At 37.9% G+C, this 22,531-nt stretch overlaps 1 protein-coding gene, 1 long non-coding RNA gene, 2 other non-coding genes and 1 pseudogene across 5 annotated transcripts in view; 3 read left to right on the forward strand and 2 right to left on the reverse strand.

The window, feature by feature from the left end:
• LOC102131417 (uncharacterized) overlaps window positions 1-1,283 on the reverse strand; it is a 48,789-nt gene extending 47,506 nt beyond the window's left edge. The window contains exons 1-2 of the long non-coding RNA XR_012414930.1: window positions 1,114-1,283; window positions 207-493 (exon numbers count right to left, since the gene is read on the reverse strand). This is a non-coding gene — a long non-coding RNA (uncharacterized lncRNA). The remainder of the gene's footprint in view (window positions 1-206; window positions 494-1,113) is intronic.
• TERB2 (telomere repeat binding bouquet formation protein 2) lies at window positions 29-22,114 on the forward strand. 2 transcript variants are annotated; one of them, XM_005559419.4, is made up of 7 exons: window positions 29-101; window positions 215-296; window positions 1,630-1,769; window positions 4,692-4,753; window positions 8,724-8,809; window positions 16,681-16,769; window positions 21,334-22,114. In XM_005559419.4, the coding sequence occupies exons 1-7, from the start codon at window positions 38-40 to the stop codon at window positions 21,474-21,476; spliced, it is 666 nt and encodes a 221-aa protein (XP_005559476.3). In that variant the 5' UTR covers window positions 29-37; the 3' UTR covers window positions 21,477-22,114. The 2 variants fall into 2 exon arrangements, with proteins under 2 accessions (XP_005559476.3, XP_073851838.1); XM_073995737.1 differs by lacking the exon at window positions 16,681-16,769 and having other exon boundaries at window positions 21,334-21,458.
• LOC123574759 (U6 spliceosomal RNA) lies at window positions 5,707-5,810 on the forward strand. Its single transcript, XR_006699960.1, has one exon. It is a non-coding gene; the product is annotated as a U6 spliceosomal RNA (small nuclear RNA).
• Window positions 12,497-13,959, reverse strand: LOC102128211 (5-azacytidine-induced protein 2-like; annotated as a pseudogene).
• Window positions 16,378-16,481, forward strand: LOC123574755 (U6 spliceosomal RNA). Its single transcript, XR_006699956.1, has one exon. It is a non-coding gene; the product is annotated as a U6 spliceosomal RNA (small nuclear RNA).
• Window positions 22,115-22,531: the final 417 nt, after the last annotated feature.

A 22,531-nucleotide genomic window follows, 5' to 3' on the forward strand; every position in this document is an offset into this window, starting at 1 on the left:
GCCTCCTCTCTCACGTCCGCGCAGGCTTGGCGACGCCATGTTTCAAGGGCAGCGCGGTTGGTTTTGCCGCAGCGTTAGCCGGGATCTGAGGCAATTCTGGGGTAGGAAGCTGAGTGGAAGCAGCGGGTTAGGTGGTGAGGGGAGCATCCTCCTCTCTCTGATGCTTTGGGTCCAGGGTGCTTGATAGGTTCACCCCGTGCTCTTACCTCCACAGTGGCTGAAGGGGGGACGATCAGTGACCCGCGAGCCGCCGACTTCTTGTTCAGCTGTGATGCCTCGCACCCAGACACGCTGAGGTACTGAGGGCCACCTGGCAGCGCCACTTACGTTAGGATGAGCCGGGAGTTAGGGAAGGAAGTTGCAGTCCACTAATATTGATGAGGCGGGGCGCCGTGGCGGACACCTATAATCCCAGCTGCTCGGGAGACTGAAGCAGGAGAATTACTTGAACTCGGGAGGCAGAGGTTGCAGTGAGCCAAGATCGCACTCCAGCCTGGGTGACAGAGCAAGATTCCATCTCAAAAATTAATAAGATAATAAAATTAAAAAAAAAATAATATTGACGATAGGGTGAGGCTGGAAAAGGGCAAGTTTTCAGTCCTAGATTTGAGGGAAAGAAATAGACAACCACCTTTCCTGTCTGCTGCAGTGTCACAGGCTTCTCCCTGGTCCTCAGGCCTCTTCCTGAATTCCAAGTGTGTGTTTCCAGCTGCCGCTTCTACACCTGCGTGTGGCGCCTTGAAGGCCCCTGATATTCAATGTCTAAATCAAATCTTACATCCCTTCATACCTGCGCCAAGGCCTGTATTCTCCAAAATTTTGAATAACAACCCTACGCCATGAAACAGTCAGTGGCCGAATACCATGAATTAGATCCCTGTAATTGTTCTTTATGCTCACTGCCACTAACTTAGTAGCACCTTAATTCCCTTTTGGACGGGACTATCAAAATAACTTCCTAAGCTGTTACTGTGCCTCGAATCTGTTCCCTGAGATCCCCCTTCGCAGGGCTGCAGATTTTGTTTACAAACCAGACATCAGATCAGGGCCCTACCACATCCTCCTTTCCCCACTCCCCCCTCCACTACAGATTTAGATCGTGTCTGTGCCTACCTTGTTTATTTCCCAGTTTTTCTCACGCCTTCCGTAGCCCAGTCAACCCCAACTGCCATTATTGTGCCTTCACGCATGCCTTTTTCTTGTAATGCTCTTCTTATCTCCACCTGTAGAAAAGATGTTGCTTTCTATATGTGAAGGTTTTTCTGACTGCATGAGCGCTCCTCACCTCAGGATTAATTGATCCCTATTTATAGCAATGACCATGGATAAGACCCATAGGCTGCTAGCGCAATCCACGGTTGATGCCTAGTAAACACGACTGTTTTAGATCAAGTTTTCTAATTCATATGGTCATTAACCAACCCTGTAAAGCTGAGATGTGCCAGATATAGGCCCCCAGAAAGTAGTATCTTATGCCATACGTTTTTCCTTCCTTGCCAGAAAAGGACACATAGATGTATGCATCAATGTAGTCGTCTCCCTACTTCCAGTTATTTATTTATTCTTTTGAAAGGTTGAATACATTCTTGTTTGTTTCATAACCTAAAATATTTCCTTTCTTTCTCCTAGAATATATCAGAGCCTTGATTACATAGAAGATAATGCTACAGTTTTTCATGCCTACTATCTCTCTGCAGTAGCTAATGCCGAAATAAAAACCTCGGTGGCTTTGGGTCATTTCATTCTTCCTCCTGCTTGCCTGCATAAAGGTTAGCAAAGATCATTCAGCCAATCCCTGTCAGACAGTCAAATCCGGCTAATCTCTGTGAAACAGCCAAATTCCACTGTACTTATTTTGTTCTCAGTCACATATTTTTTAATTTCGTATCTATTTAACATAAGTGGAAAAAGCATGGACTTTGGATCAATTTGCCTTGGGTGTATATCCTGACTTTGTTTATGTATTGTTTATTCATATTCATTGAGCTCTTCCTGTGTGCCAGGTTGCAACCTGGGTAGGTGCTGGGGATTCAATGGAGAGACAGACAGACGCAGATCTTTCCTTCACGGGCTAGGGTCTAATGCTTACTAGTTTTGTGATCTTTTAGCAAGTTACTTTTCTGAAGTTGTTTTGAGGATAAAATGAGATAATAGGCCTGGCGCGGTAGGGCATGCCTATAATCCCAGAATTTTGGGAAACTGAGGCAAGCAGATCACTTGAACCCAGGAGTTCAAGACTAGCCTGGGCAACAGGGTAACATGGTGAGACCCTGTCTTTATTTATTTTAATAATTTCCAATTATTTTTAAAAATAAGATAATGTTTTAAGGTGTCTGATGTGGTGAGCATTTAATAAATGTGTTCTTTGCTAGTTTTGAATCTCTTCATTATTTTCCTAATTTTTTCTTCTGATATTTAAAGATTGGTTATGATAATAAACCCATGTATTTGTATTTTTTAAAATACACTTGAAAGCACTTTCACATCAATTTTTTCAGCACCCCTTGAAAATACGATGGGAAAGTAAATCAACTGCTTCTGAGATTGGTTCTTTTAGTTTTCTCTGCTTGGAACACCCTTCCTTATCCTACCCAAATCCTGCCTATTTTTTTGGGCTAACTTTATTATTATTATTATTATGATTTTGAGATGGAATCTTGCTCTGTCGTCCAAGCTGGAGTGCGGTGGTGTGATCTCAGCTCACTGCAACCTCCACCTCCTGGGTTCAAGTGATTCTCCTGCCTCAGCCTCTTGAGTAGCTGGGACTACAGGCACCCACCACCACACCTGGCTAATTTTTATATTTTTAGTAGAGATGGGGTTTCACCATGTTGGCCGGGCTGGTCTTGAACTCCTTACCTCAAGTGATCTGCCCGCCTCAGCCCCCCAAAGTGGTTGGAATACAGGCGTGAGCCACTGCGGCTGGCCTTGGCTAACTTTACCCCATTGATACGTTTTGTATTATTACCCAATTCTTGATATGTAGCTTGCCTATCCAATAGATATCTGTTCATCTCCAAAAAGACAGATTGAAGCTGAGTACATATTCCCAGTGAGGAGAGTATTAAAAAGAAAAGAAAACAAATAACTTAAAAATTATTTCTATAAAAGAGCCATTAGAAACCCCAGAGATTTGGTTCCTTCCATAGTCGATGTCCTGGTGAAACCTACTTATAACACTAAATTGTTCTAAGTGGTTACACAAATCGATTAATGACTGGATAGGGGAATTGATTTTAAAAACTACTTGTGCCAATCAGTGAATACCCACCTTCAAGGAGCTTATATTGTAGAATGGCTGTGATTTAATTTATCACTCCTATTTACTTACATGATTTTAAATGATCACTCCTATTCTGCCTTTGAGTTTAGCATCTTATATTAACATGTATTTAAATTTTCAAAAATCTGTTTTAAATGAAAACGTGCTTCTTTTTAAAAATTAAAAGCATACCTTTTTAAATCTGCCTATTGTCTAGTAGAAGCGTGAGATGCAAATGTGAGCCACATATGAATTTTACATTTTCTAGTAGCCACATTAATAAGAATAAAAAATAGCTCAGTAAGGTGGCATGCACCTATAATCCCAGTTACTCTAGAGGCTGAGGTGGGAGGATCCCTTGAGCCCCCAAATTTGAGGCTGCAGTGCACCAGTATCACCCCTGTGAATAGCCACTGCATTCCAGCCTAGGCAACATAGTGAGACCCCCTTCTCTAAAAAACTTAATTACATAATTAACTGAGTATAATTAATTTTAGGAATGTATTTTATTTAACCTAATACATCTAAAATATTATCATTTCAATATATAATCTATAAAAACTGAGATACCCTACATTCTTTTTTTGATACTAAGTCTTCAAAATCCTGTATTTATTTTATACTCACAGCACCTCTCATTTTGGATTAACCACACATTTCCAGTGCTCAGTACCTACATGTAGCTAGTGGCTGCCATACTGGACAGCAAAAGTCTAGAGTAATACCACCTTTTTTGTCCTTTTGGCTACTGCGAAAACTTTTGAGATCATTGAGTTTGGATGATGACATTGTCCTTTGACATGTGGACCATTGTAGAATTCCTGTACTACCATGTTAACTAGACATATTGTTCATCCACCCTTCTTTTATATCTATATAGGTATCAATATCCATAGTTATATAGACATTAGATATACATCTAATATATCTAATGCATTATATAGATACATATGCATTATTATATATAGATATATCTATATATGCAGATCTATATCTATATATGTATACTAAATACATCTAATGTATAGCTAATGATACAGATATAGATACTGATATATATCTAATGTATATGTAGATACAAATATAGATATGAGTGGATGAACATACCTCAATGATATATATATACACACACACACATACACACATCTAATGTATATAGAGATACAAATATAGATGTAGATATATTCTAGCAGGAAAAGTCTACAACAATGATTAGCAAAGTGTATTAGAATCATCTGGAGAGTTTCTTAGAAAAGCAAATTCCAGAGCTCCTCCTCAAAGATCTGATTCAATAGGAATCTGCATTTTAACAAGCGTGTTATGTGATTTTGTTGAAAATAGAATAACACTGGCCTAGAAATTTCAGACTTTAAGCAAAATTCGGAAGGTTTAAAAAAAAACAGTATTGGATTTGTTTTTCTCATCACAGAAATAAGAAGAAAAATTGGTAGTTTTATTTGGGAACAAGACCAACATTTTCTGATAAAAAAGGTAAGAGTAAATTAAGGTACTTGTTTAGAATCGACAGTTTCACATTTTCTGAAAGCGAAGTTATCTTAAAACGTTTACTTGTGACATGTTAGCACCAGTGAGTCAGATTAAGAGATTTATTTATTTATTTATGTATTTATTTATTTATTTATTTTGAGACGGAGTCTCACTCTATCTCCCAGGCTGGAGTGTAGCAACGCGATCTCGGCTCACTGCAACCTTTGCCTTCCAGGTTCAAGCGATTCTCCTGCCTCAGCCTCCCAAGTAGCTGGTATTACAGGCATGTGCCACCGTGCCCGGCTAATTTTTGTATTTTTAGTAGAGACAGGGTTTCACCATGTTGGCCAGGCTGATCTCGAACTCCAGGCCTCAAGTGATCCTCTCACCTTGGCCTCCCAAAGTGCTGGGATTACAGGCGTGAGCCACTGTGTCTGGCCCAGATTAAGAAATTTAAACGGCATGCTGTTATTGAATATTATTTGATTCAACTTTGTTTTATAGTAGTACATTAGTAAAGTTGAGGTTATTTTGTATAAATAAAATTATTCCCATAAGAAACTTGAAAATTTGCTTCTGTTAGTAATAAGAAGAGAATAATCGGTGCATAGTATTTACCAGTTCTTTACTGCCAGTGTAGATTCTGATTGGTTAATTTCTGTGATGTGCTGCTGTTTGTTCAATGTTTTGGATAACACCCCTCAATAAATGTGTACAAGAGTCTATCTGAACCTATTCTGGTTTGGGGGCTGCCTGATTAACCAAAAAAAAGAAAAAAAATGTGTACAATACTGGAAAAATAGCTGTTTTGTAGCTTTTGCCATCCTGCCTCAGATTCACTTATGCTTTTGACTTACTTCAAAATCTTTCAGTAATAGCCAAATTTGGGAACAATTGAGCTTTAAAACGAATAATGACAATAATGGATTATAATATGTTAGGTAAAAAGAATCCATGTGCTTGCTTCAGCGGCACACATACTACAGTTGGAACAATATAGAGATTAGCATGGCCCCTGCGCAAGGATAACACGCAAATTCGTGAAGCATTCCATATATATATGAGATACTCCAAAAGCAGACATAAGGAAAAAAGGAAGGACAGAAGGAAGAAATGAAAGAAGGAAGAAAATAAGGAAGAAAAGGGTGGGATAAGGAAAATTTTCCTTTATAAAATAGCAGCTAGTGAATATAGAAAGAAAGATAAAATTGAAAATCACCATTTTTAAAACCCTCAATATAATAATTGATTTAGATAAGGTCATTAATGGATTCTAAACCCATGATCTCAAATTATCACCCACAGATTGGTTATTAGTTCCAAAGTTAAACAGTGTACCTTTACAATGGAGAGATCTGGCCGGCACCACTTTAACTTAGCAAACTTAGCATCACCAATATTGGAGAAACCTTTCAGTATGTTCAGTCTAATATGATATAATAAATACACAGTATTATGTGTGTAGTATTCTTGTTCAAAACACTTCACCCGAATTTAATTATGAGTTAACATTCAGACAAATCCAGAGTATGGACCATACCACAAGACAATTAAGTGACCTGGACTCTAACATCAGTTAATGTCATCAAATACAAAAAAAGCAATAGGACCATAGTAGATTAAGAGACATAAAAAGGAGGAATAAAAGACATTTGGAGAGCAATTGGGAAAATGTAACAATGAACTGTATAATAGGTGATACTGTGTTACATTTTATTTTCTTAAGCGTGATAGTGGCGTTGTAAAGATAAAACAATGTATATTTTTAGAAAACACATGCCAGGTATTAGAGAGTGGAAATGTCATATCTGCAAATGTTTTCAAGTGGTTCCACAAAAATAAAAAGAGAGAAGAGGCACTCAAGGTGTCGGAAATGTTAACACTTTGTGAATCGAGGTGAAAGATATATGGTATTTATTGTACTATTCTTTTTTGTTTTGTTTTGTTTTGTTTTGTTTTGTTTTGTTTTGTTTTTGAGACGGAGTCTCCTTCTGCCGCCAGGCTGGAGTGCAGTGGTGGGATCTCAGCTCACTGCAACCTCCACCTCCTGGGTTCAAGCAATTATCGTGCTGCAGCCTCCCGAGAAGCTGGGATTACAGGAACCCGCCACCACACCCAGCTGATTTCTGTATTTTTAGGAGAGACAGGGTTTAACCATGTTGGCCAGGATGGTCTCAATCTCCTGGCCTCGTGATCCTCCCGCCTTGGCCTCCCAAAGTGCTGAGATTACAGGCATGAGCCACTGCGCCTGGCCTATTGTACTATTATTTAACCTTTTGGTACGTTTGAAATTTTTCACAATAAAGAGTTAGGGAGAAAATCTTTCACTTTTATTTTTTATTTTGTTTAAACTTTAAACCCACAGCCACATCATATAGAAAAACTTTACAGTATGTCCAAAATCAGGCTATCAACATATATTTTATATTTCTGTCATTAATTTGCTTTTTCTTCCCAGGGTATCATCATCTGAAAATAATAGTTCTTTCAGCTCTTTTCTCTAGGAGGTAACAGTATGTTGTACTAAGGACTGAAATATCTAATCCTTGACTTTTCACAGTGTTTCCAGGAACGTGAGCAGTAATGCAATGGTTATTATTTGATGGTAATTATTGACTCTACCAGAACTTTAGAGTTTACAGATCACTAATTTCATCATTTAGCTTTACACATGAGAAAACTAAGGGAAAGAAAATATAATGACCTGTTTTAGTACACGTTGGCAGATATTAGCAAAGTGGAGCTAAATTTTCTCAGCTCTAACCCAATCCAATGTTTTTTCTACTAAAAAATTACTAGAACATACTTGTATGGATGTTGACTTTAGAAGTTATATTACTACATGATAAAAAAGTTTGTCAATTCTTTCACAATATTGGTTGGTATGAGTATTAGCCAATTATAATCATGTAACCATAGTATATATAAGTGGAAGGTATTCATCGAATGGCAATAACAAGGGTAAATCTCGGGAGCATTATCATTATTATTGTTTGGAGTGGATTTAAGTTTTTATATAAATATAGAAACTTCTTAATAGTGTCTGGACGTGGTGGCTCACACCTGTAATCCCAGCACTTTGGGAGGATGAGGCAGGCTAATTGCCTGAGCTTGGTAATTCGAAACCAGCCTGGGCAACATGGCAAAACCCCGTCTTTACTAAAAAATACAAAAAATTAGCCAGATGTGGTGGCTGGTGCCTGTAATCCCAACTACTTGGGAGGCCGAGGCAGGAGAATTGCTTGAACACGGGAAGTGGAGGTTGCAGTGAGCAGAGATCATGCCACTGCACTCCAGCCTGGGCGACAGAGCAAGACTTTGTCTCAAAAAAAAAAGAAAAAAAAGAAAGAAAAAGAAAAGAAAAGAAACTTCATAATGGTATATAAAATAGATTATGTGATAGACACCAGTATCTAAGTTGCTTTCACAAAATATTTAGGAAAAGCTTAACATACATTGAGTTATTTTATATCTTTACAGCTAAATACTTCACTGTCCTTTTGAAGGAGAAATATAATTTGTTCAGCTTATTTTACAGTTTTGATTTGTAGCTCACAGGAAGCCCAGGAATCCTTAAGTCAAGGATTTTAAGAAAGTTTAAATTAGTAGCAAGTTTTTTTGTTTCCTTATTTTTGTGACTAAAAAGTAATATAACCACATTAGAGGAAATTTCAATAATTGAAAGGAGAATAAAATCAGTCAAAGTTTTGCTTATCTGACATAATCACAGCTGGTATATTTAAAATTCTCATCTTCTTTATGGGTCTCTAAAAATATATAGTATAATTATATGTGTGTGGACAAAATTTTATAATTTTTCTCCACCAAGCTAGATTGAGTGGACTTAAATGTGTAAATATTTTATGGCTTTTGATATATATATTGCCAGTTTATTTTTCCTTTTTAGAACCATTACTGATTGGATCATTGGTATGATGATTTTTTAAAATGTGATTTATTTTTCTATCCACAGCATGATGAAGTAATACCAAATGAAATAAAGACCCTTGGGGAAAACAGCGAACTTGCAACAGAGCACATAAAAGAATTATCCGAAAGGTACTGAATTCATAAACTTCACTGATACTCAATTCAGTGTAGACATCTGTGAGCACTGATTGTGTGCTTATCTCATTTAATTTTCAGTTTTCCTATGATATTGATAGCATTATAATCATTTCCATTACACAAAAAAAGAGATCTATGATTAGAAAGATAAGCAATCTCCCCAAAGTCATACAAACTTTTATTAAGTAGGGGAGAAGCAGGATTTGAAGTGAGTCAGAGCCCATTCATTTAAATGTCAGTCATTAAATACTATACTACGTATTTACTATGTAGCATACTATACTATCTCATAGTATAGCACACTATATTGTCTCTTCAGAAAGGAAACAAGGACTTTATGTATGTTATGATAACAGTTAACAAATTATTTAAAAATTATATGCTTCTCTGTGTGAAAACCCAATCATCATGCTTATGAACTACAAAAGAATCTTAAAATATATTTTTTACTTGGAAGGAAATACACTACATATTAGCAGTAATTTTATTAGGATGAAAAGTGGCGAGTGATTTCCCCTCTTCTGTCCAAATTGCTTGTAATATATTACTTTGGTTTAAGAAATTAAATTTAGACTGGGTATTGTGGCGCATGCTTGTAATGTCAGCACTTAAGGAGGCTGAAGCCGGATGACCGCTTGAGCCCAGGAATTTGAGACCAGTATGGGCAGCATGGGGATACCCCATCTCTATAAAAAATTTAAAATACTAGCTGGGCATAGTGGCACATACCTGTAGTCCCAGATATTTGGAGGCTGAGGTGGGAGGATCACTTGAGCCCAGGAGTAAGCCGTGATCACGCTACTGCACTCTAGCCTGGGTGACAGAACAATACTCTGTCTCAGAGAAAAACAAGAAATTAATTTAAAAAGACAAACAAACATGGCCTTGCCATTATATTAGGACCAATTTATGAGAGGCCTTCTCATTGCAGGCTTATACATGATCTAGTTCTAGTTCCATGGTTTCCAATTCAGTTGTTTTTCAAATATTCATAGGGAACATTGATTCTTCAGAAGTGTATGTTTTATCCTCCAAACCTGTGGCCAGAGTCAACCTAAAAGTGGAGGCAGGGGAGTCCCTACAAGGGGGTGCCCCAGACTGTCCCAAGTTGTGGTCAGTTGGGATTCTAAAGAAAAAACCACTAAGTAGAGTAATCAGTCTAAAGCATTTATTGAGGGAACTTGCAGATTACTGCACCAATCCTTACAATGGACAAGATAAAAGGGGTGTTCTACCTAGGTATATCCACAGTGAGGGGTTCTGGGTATGGAGTTTGTATGAGGGTTTAAGGAATCTGGCTCAGGGCTGAGGCCAGTTTCTTTCAGTGTTTTGAGCAGCAACCTAGATACTTTTATCAGTGCCTAGAAATGTTTAAGGTCCTGGTTTGAGTTCAAGCCCGCTGGGAAAACCCTGCACTGGGCTGTCTCACAGAGCAGTCAAAGCACTCTATGATTTTTGGTCAGGACACGGAAAGAAAGCCAGGAGTAGAATCGGAGGAGGGGAGGATGGGACTGGGGTACCCTGCAGTCTGGTATTTAGCTACTGTAATAAAAATGATCAAACAGTAGTTATCATTCTTCAAAATAAAGAGTAGTGATGTAATTTATATAATTTTTCAAGTTTTTCTCCCATAAAGGCTAATTTCCTTAGTATACAAAGAGGTATTACAAATCTGGGAAAAATACGTCCAATCCAAAAACAACAAAAATGGACAAAGGATATGAATAAACCCTGGGTAGGTGTCTACTTTGAGCCTTTTCTTTGTGGAAACAGCAGAGGGTGCAGTGCGAACATAGATAAAATATACCCTCAATTTACCTGCTGGAGCATTTGTTAGCATACTACTAGGGACATTGATTTTTTTTTTACGTCATACAAACTTGATGTACAAAAATCAGGCAGTACAGAATTAGTATAAAATCCTAATTTCTCCCAAAGCCTCTCCCAGTAATAACCTTCATTTTTTGTTTTTAATTGAGACAGAATCTTCCTCTGGAGTCTAGAGTGCAGGCTGGAGTGCAGTGGTGTGATCTCGCTCACTGCAACCTCTGCCTCCTGGGTTCAAGCAATTCTTGTGCCTCGGCCTCCCGAGCAGCTGGGACTACAGGCACATGCCACCCCGCCACACCAGCTAATTGTTTGTGTTTTTAGTAGAGATGAGGTTTCGGCATGTTGCCCAGGCTGGTCTCAAATTCAAGTGATCCACCTGCTTCAGCCTCCCAAAGTGCTGGGATTACAGGCATAAACCAGGCCTAGTCGAAAAATCTTATTTGATACTATGATGTGAAATGGCAGCATATGGCATTTCATTTTGTTTGTTTAACACGTTTATTTATTTATTTACTTATTTTTGAGACAAAAGCTTTTTCTGACCCCAGGCTGGAATGCAGTGGTGTCATCTCAATTCACTGCAACCTCAACCTCCCCGGTGAGAGATCCTCCTTCCTCAGCCTCCCAAAATGCTACTAGGATTACAGGCATGAGCCACCACACCTGGCCTACAATTTGTTACTTTTATGACACCTCCATGAACATCTTTTTAAAAATAAATCTTACTCTACTTTTTTGATAGTTTTCTTCATGTAAATTCTCAGATGTGGAAATTATGGTATAAAGAGGAGTTTTTTTTTTTCTTTTTAAACAACTTATATTTATGTATTTATTTACTTAATTGTGTGTGTGTGTGTGTGCATGTGAGTCAAGATCTTGCTGTGTCACCCAAGCTGCAGTGAGATGGCATGATCATAGCTCACTGCAATCTGGAACTCCCGGGCTCAAGCCATCCTCCCACCTCAGCCTCCTGAGTAGCTAGGACCGCAGATGTGTGCCACCACACCTGGCTAATTAAAAAAAAAAAAAATTTGTTTTGAGACAGGGTCTCATTCTGTCACCCAGGCTGGAGTACAGTGGCATAATCTTGGCTCACTGTAACCTCTCAACCTCCACCTTCTGGGTTCAAGCAATTTTCATGCCTCAGTCTCCTGAGTAGCTGGGACTACAGGTGTGTACCACCATGCATGGCCAGTTGTTTTTGGTATTTTTAATAGAAATGTGTTTCTGCCATGTTGGCCAGGCTGGTCTCAAACACCTGGCATCAAGCAATCCACCCTCCTAGGCCTCCCAAAGTGCTAGGATTACATGTGTGCCAACTTGCCCAGCCTAATTAATTTTTTTTTTGTCAAGATGGCATCTCACTATGTTGCTGAGGCTGGTCTTGAACTTCTGGGCCCAAGGTATTTATTAATTAGTATAGTAGCAGGTCAGGCATGGTGGCTCACACCTGTAATCCCAGCACTTTAGAAGGCTGAGGCATGAGGATAGCTTGAGGCCAGGAGTTCAAGACCAGTCTGAGCAACACAGAGAGACCCAGTCTCTACAAAAGATAAAAAAAAAAAATTAACTGGGTGTAGTGGTGTACTCCTGTAGTCCTAGCTACTTGGGAGGCTGGGGCAGGAGGATTGCTTAAGCCTAGGAGTTGAGGTTTGCAGTGAGCAATCTGTGGTCATTCCACTGTGCTTCAACCAAAGTGAAACAGTGAAGCCATGTACCAAAAAAAAAAAAAAAAATAGTAGCATATAACTGTTTCTTAGAATATGGAGCTGGAGGGTATTCTTTCATACTAGAAATAAACTACATAATATCATACAGTACGTTCAAATGCATGTACTAAAGGACTCTCCAAAACTTTAATCAATATCTACGTTTAGTTTGTTAAGTAATTTCTTGAAAGAACCACTGAGAGATAGTGTCCTTGTGATGAAATGATAAATCTCTTCAGAGTTAAGTCTTATAAAGGAAATTTTGATTATGTTGATCCAAGTAATGCAGTGGTGGCACATTGGTTAAAAGGCAAAGTTTTACTTTTTTTTTTTCTTTTTTTTGAGACGGAGTCTCGTCCTGTCGCCCAGGCTGGAGTGCAGTGGCGCGGTCTGGGCTCACTGCAAGCTCTGCCTCCTGGGTTCACACCATTCTCCTGGCACAGCCTCCCGAGTAGCTGGAACTACAGGCGCCCACCACCACGCGTGGCTGATTTTTTGGGTATATTTACTAGAGACAGGGTTTCACTGTGTTAACCAGGATGGTCCAACTTCCTGACCTTGTGATCCGCCCGCCTTGTCCTCCCAAAGTGCTGGGATTACAGGCATGAGCCACCACACCTGGCCAAAATTTTACTTTTAATTTCCCTAAATGCTGTCTCACTAGTGTCAGGAGGGATTGGGAATACTCAAAATGATCTTCCAGAGAATTTCTGCCATAAGAGTATGTGCCCTCATTAGGAATGGCTCTCTCATTATCTGTCCGTGGTTGGAGGACTGCTTTCTCCGATAAAACCTTTATATCTCCTGGTAAAGGGGAAGATGTAGTATAACAAAGAGCTTTGCCATTTGGTGAGAGAAGGGGATGTCTTGTACATGTTGCAGTAAAGTTAATCATGTGCAGTTTTGTGCCATCTTTGCAAGGGTCTTCAATGCATCCTACTGAGGTGCAGGCTGTCTTGATTGAAGTTGGGGTTTTCAGTTTTCTTAATAGTTCAGCTAGCACTTGAGTCACCAGATATAAATTAGACATTTATCTCCTCAGTTGCCAGTTATGCATTCTGCGTATTATCACTTCAAGTTCTTACTCTTCAGAGATCTCTGCTCTTCAGATTGTCTTCCTGATACAGAGATTTGTTTGGTTTTTGAGTGGTTCTATTTTGAGATCATTACATTCTTTCCTCATCAACTCTTGTTCCAAACCATGGATCTTCAGGTCACAGCTTAACTTTTCCACCTCCCAGTTTGATGAAGGTAGATGGAAATTCCTCATCACCAGCTGAGTTTCCACCTCTGTCCTTAGCTAGAGTTCTACTTCTTTAGATTGCATCTGTTCATTCAGTACTTTTAAAGATTCAGACTTGTGTTTACTCATTTTATCTGATTGGCTTTCTAAATTATCTCTATCAATGCAAATGTTTCAATATACATAATAGGCCTTATTTACTTGTTGCTATTCCACAAAACTTGTTTCTTCATCTAATTGAGCTCCTGTAAGCTTTTCTTCCAAAAATCTAATTCTTTTTTTAACATAAGACGTCTCTTGAATCCTTAAGTCCTTTTTTGATGTCTTCATATGGGCAAAATGGGAAGCAACAGAAGCATCTCCTCAATATGTTGAAACTGGAGTTGCTGGGGTTTTTTCACAAGGTAGCATACAGGTATCACCTTCTATGAGTGCATCCATGAGAGCCTGAAACCAGGCTACTTAGGGCCGCCACCAAGTTTCCATTCCCTAATGTTTAGAAACAGCCCCAAACAGATCGAGTTGCCAGGGATCACCACGGGTTCTGATTTCCTTGAAGATACCTCCACTTTACCAGCGAAAGCAGCCACTCTGAGTTATTGAATTGAGGGTATTGGTCTTATATCTACCCATTTGGAATTCCTTAAGATTCTAAGGATATTTTAATCGATTCTCTTGGCTCTTCAGGGTGCATAGTCATATCATTTGTTAATAATGAAAGTATTCTGGCCGGGCACGGTGGCTCACGCCTGTAATCCCAGCACTGTGGGAGGCTGAGGCAGGCGGATCACAAGGTCAGGATATCAAGACCATCCTGGCTAACACAATGAAACCCCGTCTCTACTAGAAATACAAAAAATTAGCCAAGCGTGGTGGCAGGTGCCTGTAGTCCCAGCTACTCGGGAGGCTGAGGCAGGAGAATGGCGTGAACCCGGGAGGCCTGAGCATGAAGTAAGTCGAGACCGCACCACTGCACTCCAGCCTGGGCGACAGAGCGAGACTTATAAAGTAATGAAAGTATTCCTTCTTTCACAATATGTCTTCCTTTTCATCTGTCCCCCCCAACCTCTTTTCCCTTTTTCTGTTATTGTTTGGCCAGAAATAAATAATGGGTGGTCCCTGACTTTTCTGGGAACACAATTTTGCTTTATTTGTAGGATTTCATCCTAATGAGTAGTTTCTTTTGGGAGAGTTTAAATGAAATAGAAGTTTTTTTTTTTTTTTTTGGAGACGGAGTTTCGCTCTTGTTGCCCAGGCTGTAGTGCAATGGCGTAATCTCGGCTCACAGCAACCTCTGCCTCCCAGGTTCAAGTGATTCTCCTGCTTCAGCCTCCTGAGGAGCTGGGATTACAGGTGTGCGCCACCATACCTGGCTAATTTTTTGTATTTTTAGTAGAGACAGGGTTTCACCATGTTGGCCAGACTGGTCGGGAACTCCTGACCACAGGTGATCCACCTCCCTCGGCCTCCCAAAGTGCTGGCATTACAGGTGTGAGCCACCGCACCCAGCCTTAAAAATGGAAAATAAAGCCTTTGCTATTACTCAGTGTACTTCTAGAGTTTTAGGAAAATAATAAATTTAAGGATGACTCCAATTTTTAATTATTGAGGTTTTTCTTTTTATACAATTATATTATTAGTTATATGTGGTCTAAGTATAGTAAACATTGTCACTTTTAAATAGTGACTGTTCAAAAAGACATGAATGAAAATAGGATCTTTTAGTTGAGATCGTTTTAGCTTTTTTTTTTGAGACAGAGTCTCGTTCTGTCATCTAGGCTGGAGTTCAGTGGCGCCATCTTGGCTTACTGCAACCTCCACCGCCCAGGTTCAAGTTATTCTCTTGCCTCAGCCTCCCAAGTAACTGGGATTACAGCTGCCCACCACCACACCTGGCTGATTTTTGTATTTTTAGTAGAGACAGGGTTTCACCGTGTTGGCCAGGGTGGTCTCAAATTCCTGACCTTAAGTGATCTACCCACCTCTGTCTCCCAAAATGCCAGGATTGCAGGTGTGAACCACTGTTCCTGGCCACCTTTTAGCTTTTAAAAATTAGAACATAATTTTTTTTTAGATTTTATAATTGTATAATTAGAACATCAATTTTTTTCTTTTTTTTTGAGATTTAGTCTTACTCTGTTGCCCAAGCTGGAGTGCAGTGGCACGATCTTATCTCACTGCAACCTCTGCCTCCTGGGTTCAAGCGATTCTCCTGCCTCAACCTTCCGATTAGCTGGGATTACAGGTGCATGTCACCACACCCAGCTGATTTGTATTTCTAGTAGAGATGGGGTTTTACCATGTTGGCCAGGCTGGTCTTGAACTCCTGACCTTAGGTGATCCACCTGCCTCAGCCTCCCAAAGTGCTGGATTTACAGGCATGAGCTACTGAGCCGGGCCCAGACATCGGTTTTTATTTGTTATAGTAAACTGTGGGAGTACTAGTTAATAGAGGCCCAATTATTTGAACACTAACAAATATGTTGTGATCATTTAAAATAGAATCTACTATGCTTTTCTTTTGGCAGATTTAATATTACATATGTATATGTGTATTTTGTCTGAATATATAATATTGCATTAGTGTACTTTCAGGGGTATTGAGAAAAAGACCCAGGACTCTATAGACTCAAATACTTGTTTTGTAAAGTGGCCAAGAACACCAAAATATCTATATGGGGTTTTATATTACTTAAAAGCACAAAAGAAGTTCATAATTAACATTTTCCCCCATTAAGACTGAAGTCTGATCAAAGAGCAATGAAATTACTATATATGTGCTCACTTTGACAGCACATATACCAAAACTGGAACTATTCAGAGGTTAGCATGGCCCCTGCACAAGGATGACATGCATATTTGTGAAGCATTTTATATATTTTTTAAAAATCACTATATATATTGCCTGGAATGAGTTCTCACTTGTAAAACAAATCCAAATATATACATATGTGGTGTAATATACTATAGTAAATGTAAATATTTATTATAAGTATTTATAAATATATTTTAATATAAATGTAATACATATAGAGATATATATAGTATATATGTGACTTTCTATATGTTTTATTTTACAGCCCAGAAAAGCATTTTATAAGAACTCCAGTTGTAGAAAAGCAGATGTATTTCCCTCTACAGAATTACCCAGTTAACAACATGGTAACAGGTAGTTTAAAATAAAATTTACAGTAAACTCAGGTAGGGAAGAAACAAGGGAATATTGTGTTGAATAAAGCTGTTGTATTTCAAATGCCTAGAAAGTAGAGCCTTCTCTATTAAGCATGGTAATGGAGGAGACATCCTTTACATACTGAGTAAATTACCTGCAGAATTGACCCAGGAATATGCTTTTATATTTTCTGTGCTAAAACAATGGTATCAAGGTAGGGTGACCGCATGTCCCTATTTACATGTGGTTTATGCTGTTGGTCTGGCATTAGTTTTTAATTCTCAAGTGTCCTAGTTTGGAAGATAAATTATATGAACAGCCCCAATCATAGTTTCTTTTGAGAATCTGATGAAACACAGGCCCCTTTCCTTAGCATACACACATACAAACATAACACACACACTGCCATTCCATTCAATATCAAATATATGTCTTTTAAAAACCAAACAAAAAACATAACACACAAACTTTACATATAATTGTAAAAGGCTCACAGATGCCCAGAAGCCTATACATGGATTACCTAGGTGTCCGTGGACTCCATATTTGGGTTTCCTATGCTAGTGTCCTACATAAAGAGAAGACAACTAACCACAGCTGACATTGAGAGGGTAGAACCAAGGGGACCAACTGAAAAGTGGCCATTGGGGTTTGAATTGTGTTGAGTGAGATGGATATTTAGATACTTTGATCTGAGTAGTATTCAGTGGAGTCATTGATAACAATTTTAAAAATAAAGATTTTTTTAAAAATTGTTTTTAAAAGAGCAATTTTTAAAGTATGGGTTTTGAACACTTATTTAAAAAATAATTTGTGTATTCATCATTTTCTCTTTATTTAGCAATGTTAAAACTACCTCTTGCAGAGCCAGTTTCCTAGATCCTAGATGTCTTGCCATATTACTATCCCTGTTCATTTGGACTTACCAAACATTTATTAATATATTTAAAAGAACAATGATAAATATTAAAATCAGCCATAGATAAGGACATATACCTACATTTGGACATGTGATAGTGCTGCTTTATGTATTATTTCTGGATAAAGAAACAGTCTGATTGTTCAAAAAGACATAACAGTGTAACACAAAAACAAATTTTTTAAAACTATTTAAAAATTACAATTTTAAAAGTATAATTTCAATCTGTGGTAATACTCTATTGTGAATTTTATTGGTAGAACTAAAGTAAAAATTTTTAATGTTTTTATTTGCTCAATTGGATAAATTTGCTTTTTTGTATTTCTGCATTAAATAATAGCAATTTCTTGAAAGAAATCTTCATTTTTAGAGGTAATTTATTTGTTTTTAATTTTGATGTGAAATGACAAGTACTTCTCTTTTTTATCATACCCATCTGCTTGCACAGGAAGGAATAACTTCTTGTTGGAAAAAATCAGCTTGTGTTAATTAAACACTTAGTGACTAAGAGTTCTAATTTAGGCTGTGGTATCAATTTTTGAGACTAAAACTTGACTATCTCTTCCTCGGCATGGGTTGGGTTCAACTCATTGACTATTAAATTTCTGAAAATAGAATTAATTGTGGTCTTTATTTATAGAAAATACAAGTTGGGGCAATAGCCTAGAACAGGGTTTCTCACTTTTGGTGCTACTGGCATTTTAGGCCAGATAATTCTTTGTTTGGGCGAGGGTAGGAGAGTGTCAGTCCTGTGCATTATAGAATATTTACCTTGGCCTCTGCCCACTAGATACCAATAGCAGCACAAATCTCTCCCCCAGTTGTGACAACCAAAAATGTCCCTAGACATCGCCAAATATCCCCTAAAACATCAAAAGATTTTTTGTTTTCAGCTTTTGACTGGAATTAAATTCTCTCAGACTAATATCACTTGTTATCACCCATGATAAGAAGTTCTGACTGACAGTTACATATGTGATTAATAAGAGTAAGAAAGCAATTACTAATAATTGTAAATACTTTGCTGGCAACAATTTTCTAATCAAAAGGTTCTGATAAAAGTTTGGAAATCTATAATAGATGCTATATTAGTTATTTATTGATGTAAATCAAAGTGCTCCGAAACTTAGCAGCTTAAAACAATGAACATTTATTTATTTATTTATTTATTTATTTATTTATTTATTTATTATAGAGATGAGGTCTCACGGGGTTGCCCAGGCTGGTCGCGAACTCCTGGGCTCAAGCAATCCTCCTGCCTTGGCCTCCCAAAGTGCTGGGATTCCAGGCATGAGCCACTGCCCCGGCCCAGTGAACATTTATTATTTCAGTTTCTAAGGTCAGAAATCCAGGAGTATCTTAGCTGGGTACTTCTGTCTCATAGCCTTTTGTAAGGTTGCAGTCAAGTTGTCAGCTAGAGTGCAGTCATTCCAATGTACAACTGGGACTGGAAAAGCCACTTCAAAATTCACTCAAGTGGTTATTGGCAGGTGTTGGGTCCTTGCTGGATTTTGGCCAAAGGCTTCAGCTCCTCACCAAATGGGCCTCTCCGTAAAGACTATCCACAGCATGGTAGGTAGTTTGCTTCCCTCAGTGTAAAAAATCCAAGAATAAGAAAGAGCACGTCCAAGACAAAAGCCTTAGTCTTTTTCACATCTGACTCTCAGAAGTGACATAGCATCACTTCTGTCATATGCCATTGGTTATACAGATCAAACCAAGTACAAAATGGTAGTGGACTGTGAATATCAGGAGGTGGGGATCAGTTGGGACCACTGAGTGGCTGGCTATCACAGATGCATGTGGGACTGTCTGCCAGGAGTGCTTTCTTAGGAATTCCCTTCTCCCTCCCAGTTTATCTGGATAACACAGGAACAGACATTTTTTTAAACATGAGCTTACTCCCCACCCTCAACATTTGCTTTGAGAGTGAATGCCTGATTTGAACTGGGCTAATGGCAGATCTTTGTCTGGATTTTTAGATATGGAACATAGCAAATCAAGTCATTCTCATTTAGGTGATCAAAAGTCTAAGATGTAAAACTTAGGAGCTGTCATTGGCCATATTTTCTACCATGAAAAGAAAGCCAACTTGCTTCCAAAAAGGAAAATGAGGCTAACGCATAGAGAAAAATTTGAGACCAAGGTTGCAGTGAGGTGTGATAGTGCCACTGCACTCCAGCATGGGCAACAAAATAAGACCCTGTCAAAAAAAAAAAAAAAATACACACACATACACACACACACACACACACACACACACACACACACACACAGACCAGGAAAAAAAAACCCTAAAAACTTCAGACTGGTTGAGAGCGATCGTAGCTGGTTCTAATTAACTCTGAGTCCCAGCAATATGCCTGCCATCCTCACAGCTCGGATGATATGGCAATGTCCTTCCAGTAAACTCCCCTTTTGTTTAAATTAGTTTAAATTAGGTTTCTGTCCACTTCATCCTAAAGTCCTTACCTATTCAAAAATTACAATAATCTATTTCTGATGCTATAAATATCCTATCCTTCTTATACTTACAGGAATATTTTTTACTAATGTAGTAATTTTTAAATTCCTATCCTCGCACATCTTCAGAGGTTTCACACAGTGTATGTGTGCAATTAACTAAACACTAATAGTGATATTTTTCTGCACTAGTTTATTTTACACAGATACATAGCCATTAGGCAAAGATTATGAACTCATAGAGTATAGTAATAGTGCTTGAAGAGCTCCTAAAGTAAATGACCATGATTAAAATATCTTTAAAGATACTAGTCAATTTTATATGCTTGGATTCATAGTTAATTTATTAACTGTGAATTTATTATTTTTTATTAGAAATGATTAAACAGTATGCATGGATATCCTGTTGATCTTGATGGTACGGTGTTCTAAATTCAGTCATCCTTGAGCTCTACCAGAATTTTTTCATACAATATTTACTTTTAAATTAGATTTCAATTTTAGTAAAAGCCATAAACACTTGTGTTACACATAAAATGTAATCATTTAAATAGTAAGCAATTGATATCAAATTAATATTGCTTAGTGATAGAGTCCTTAAACCGTCTCCATTCTAGGCAGTGTTTTTTTATATGACTCATATCTATTTTAGATAACTAATTGACATCAAAATTACTCTTATCCATTATCTTTGTTGACTGAGCAGTAATATAGATTTTTCATTATTTTTTTAATCCTATTCCAGTGTTAGCAGTGCAGGAAAGTGTTACCTGCTGAAACAGGGAAGATGAACTCTTTGCACTGTTAGTAGCTGGTTGGATGGATAGTTCTAAGTGATTACCCTCTAAGCTAGATACACTTCCCAGTTATTTTGGTCTGCGTACTTTCATGTTCTAGCCCCAACCTAGACATCACAATCTCAATAGTCAAAGCGGCTTTAATCCACCTTTTAATCTCTTAAAAGGTGGCAGAAAGTTGTGGGAAGGGGAAGAGGAGGTGTTCCCTGATAGTTATAAGGTTTTGTGGAACATCTTCTCACTGGTATTATTTCTTCTTTTTACCTCTTTTCTAAAAACATTCTTTAGAAGTCTTAACTCTAATAAATCAAAGACACTGAAAAGCAAATAGTATGAGAGGGTTTCAAATATATCTCTATATATTTTTTATTTTATTTTGTAGGTTATATATCCATTGATGCCATGAAGAAATTCCTTGGGGAGCTACATGACTTCATTCCTGGAAGCTCAGGGTATTTGGCATATCATGTTCAAAATGAAATTAATATGTCTGCTATAAAAAACAAATTGAAGAAGAAATATTAAATTAAATTGTAAATATCTTGGCATTTATTTTCTATAAAATATTATCGAGATGTGCATAACGTAAAATGCTCCCTTTTGGTACTGGGGGATAGAGAAGTGGGAAAGAATTTTTCTGTTTCTCAAAATATGTCTTTAGGAAATTCAGAATCATTTTAGTTCTGTGTTTTCACATTTGGGCTGGACTTTTTTCCCCTAGCTTATAACAATATGTTCAAATATTCTCAATGCACAGTTGTTAAGGAGTAATTGTCATTAAAATATATTTCATGAGAAGTCTCAATCTCAAACTCTCCATCTCTCAATCCTCCTCCTCCTCCTCTCTCTCTCTTTCTATTTCTCTCTTTCTCTTTTCCCTCTCTCTTTTTCTCCTCCCCTTCTCTCTCCTCTTTCTCTTTCTGTCTGTCAAATGCTCTTTTGGCTTTAACATTCTATTAATTATATTTCTTCTAGATTGAATACTGTGAATGCTAAGTTTTATGATTCTGGTCATCTTATTTTGATTTAAAAAATCAGGATGCTAGCTGAGTTCTGAATTACTGTTTCTGACTTGAAACATATGGAGAAAAATATTTTAATAATTCATATTTCATGTTGGATGGTTTCTGATAATAAATATTTGAAAAGTGACTTAACATAAACAGACTATGAGTGTTATGTCTTGTTAGATGAACCTGCAAGTCACCTTAGAATCACAGTTCTAGAAAGGACCTTAAAGAACAAGTCCAGTTCACTTATTGTTTTTAATGAGGAAATAAGGATCTTGAGAAGATGTCTTACTTAGGGGGACTAACTGGGGGCCAAAACAGAATTGGAACACAACCCTCTTGATTTTCTAGGCAAGTGCTTCCCTACTGTCCCAAAGAGCATATGCTATAGCTTCTGTGCCAGGTATAATAGGACTGCAGATCCACAAAGCAGACCCAGAAACAAGCCAACATGCTTGTCTTTTAAATAAGCTGAAATAGTGAGAGAGAAGAAAAGGAAAAATCAGTTAGGCAGACCACTAAGGCTAGTCCTCTGAGAAACAGCCTGAAAAAATCACAGCTACAAGCATA

This window comes from Macaca fascicularis, chromosome 7, assembly GCF_037993035.2.
Source record: "Macaca fascicularis isolate 582-1 chromosome 7, T2T-MFA8v1.1".
NCBI classification, from domain to species: domain Eukaryota; kingdom Metazoa; phylum Chordata; class Mammalia; order Primates; family Cercopithecidae; genus Macaca; species Macaca fascicularis.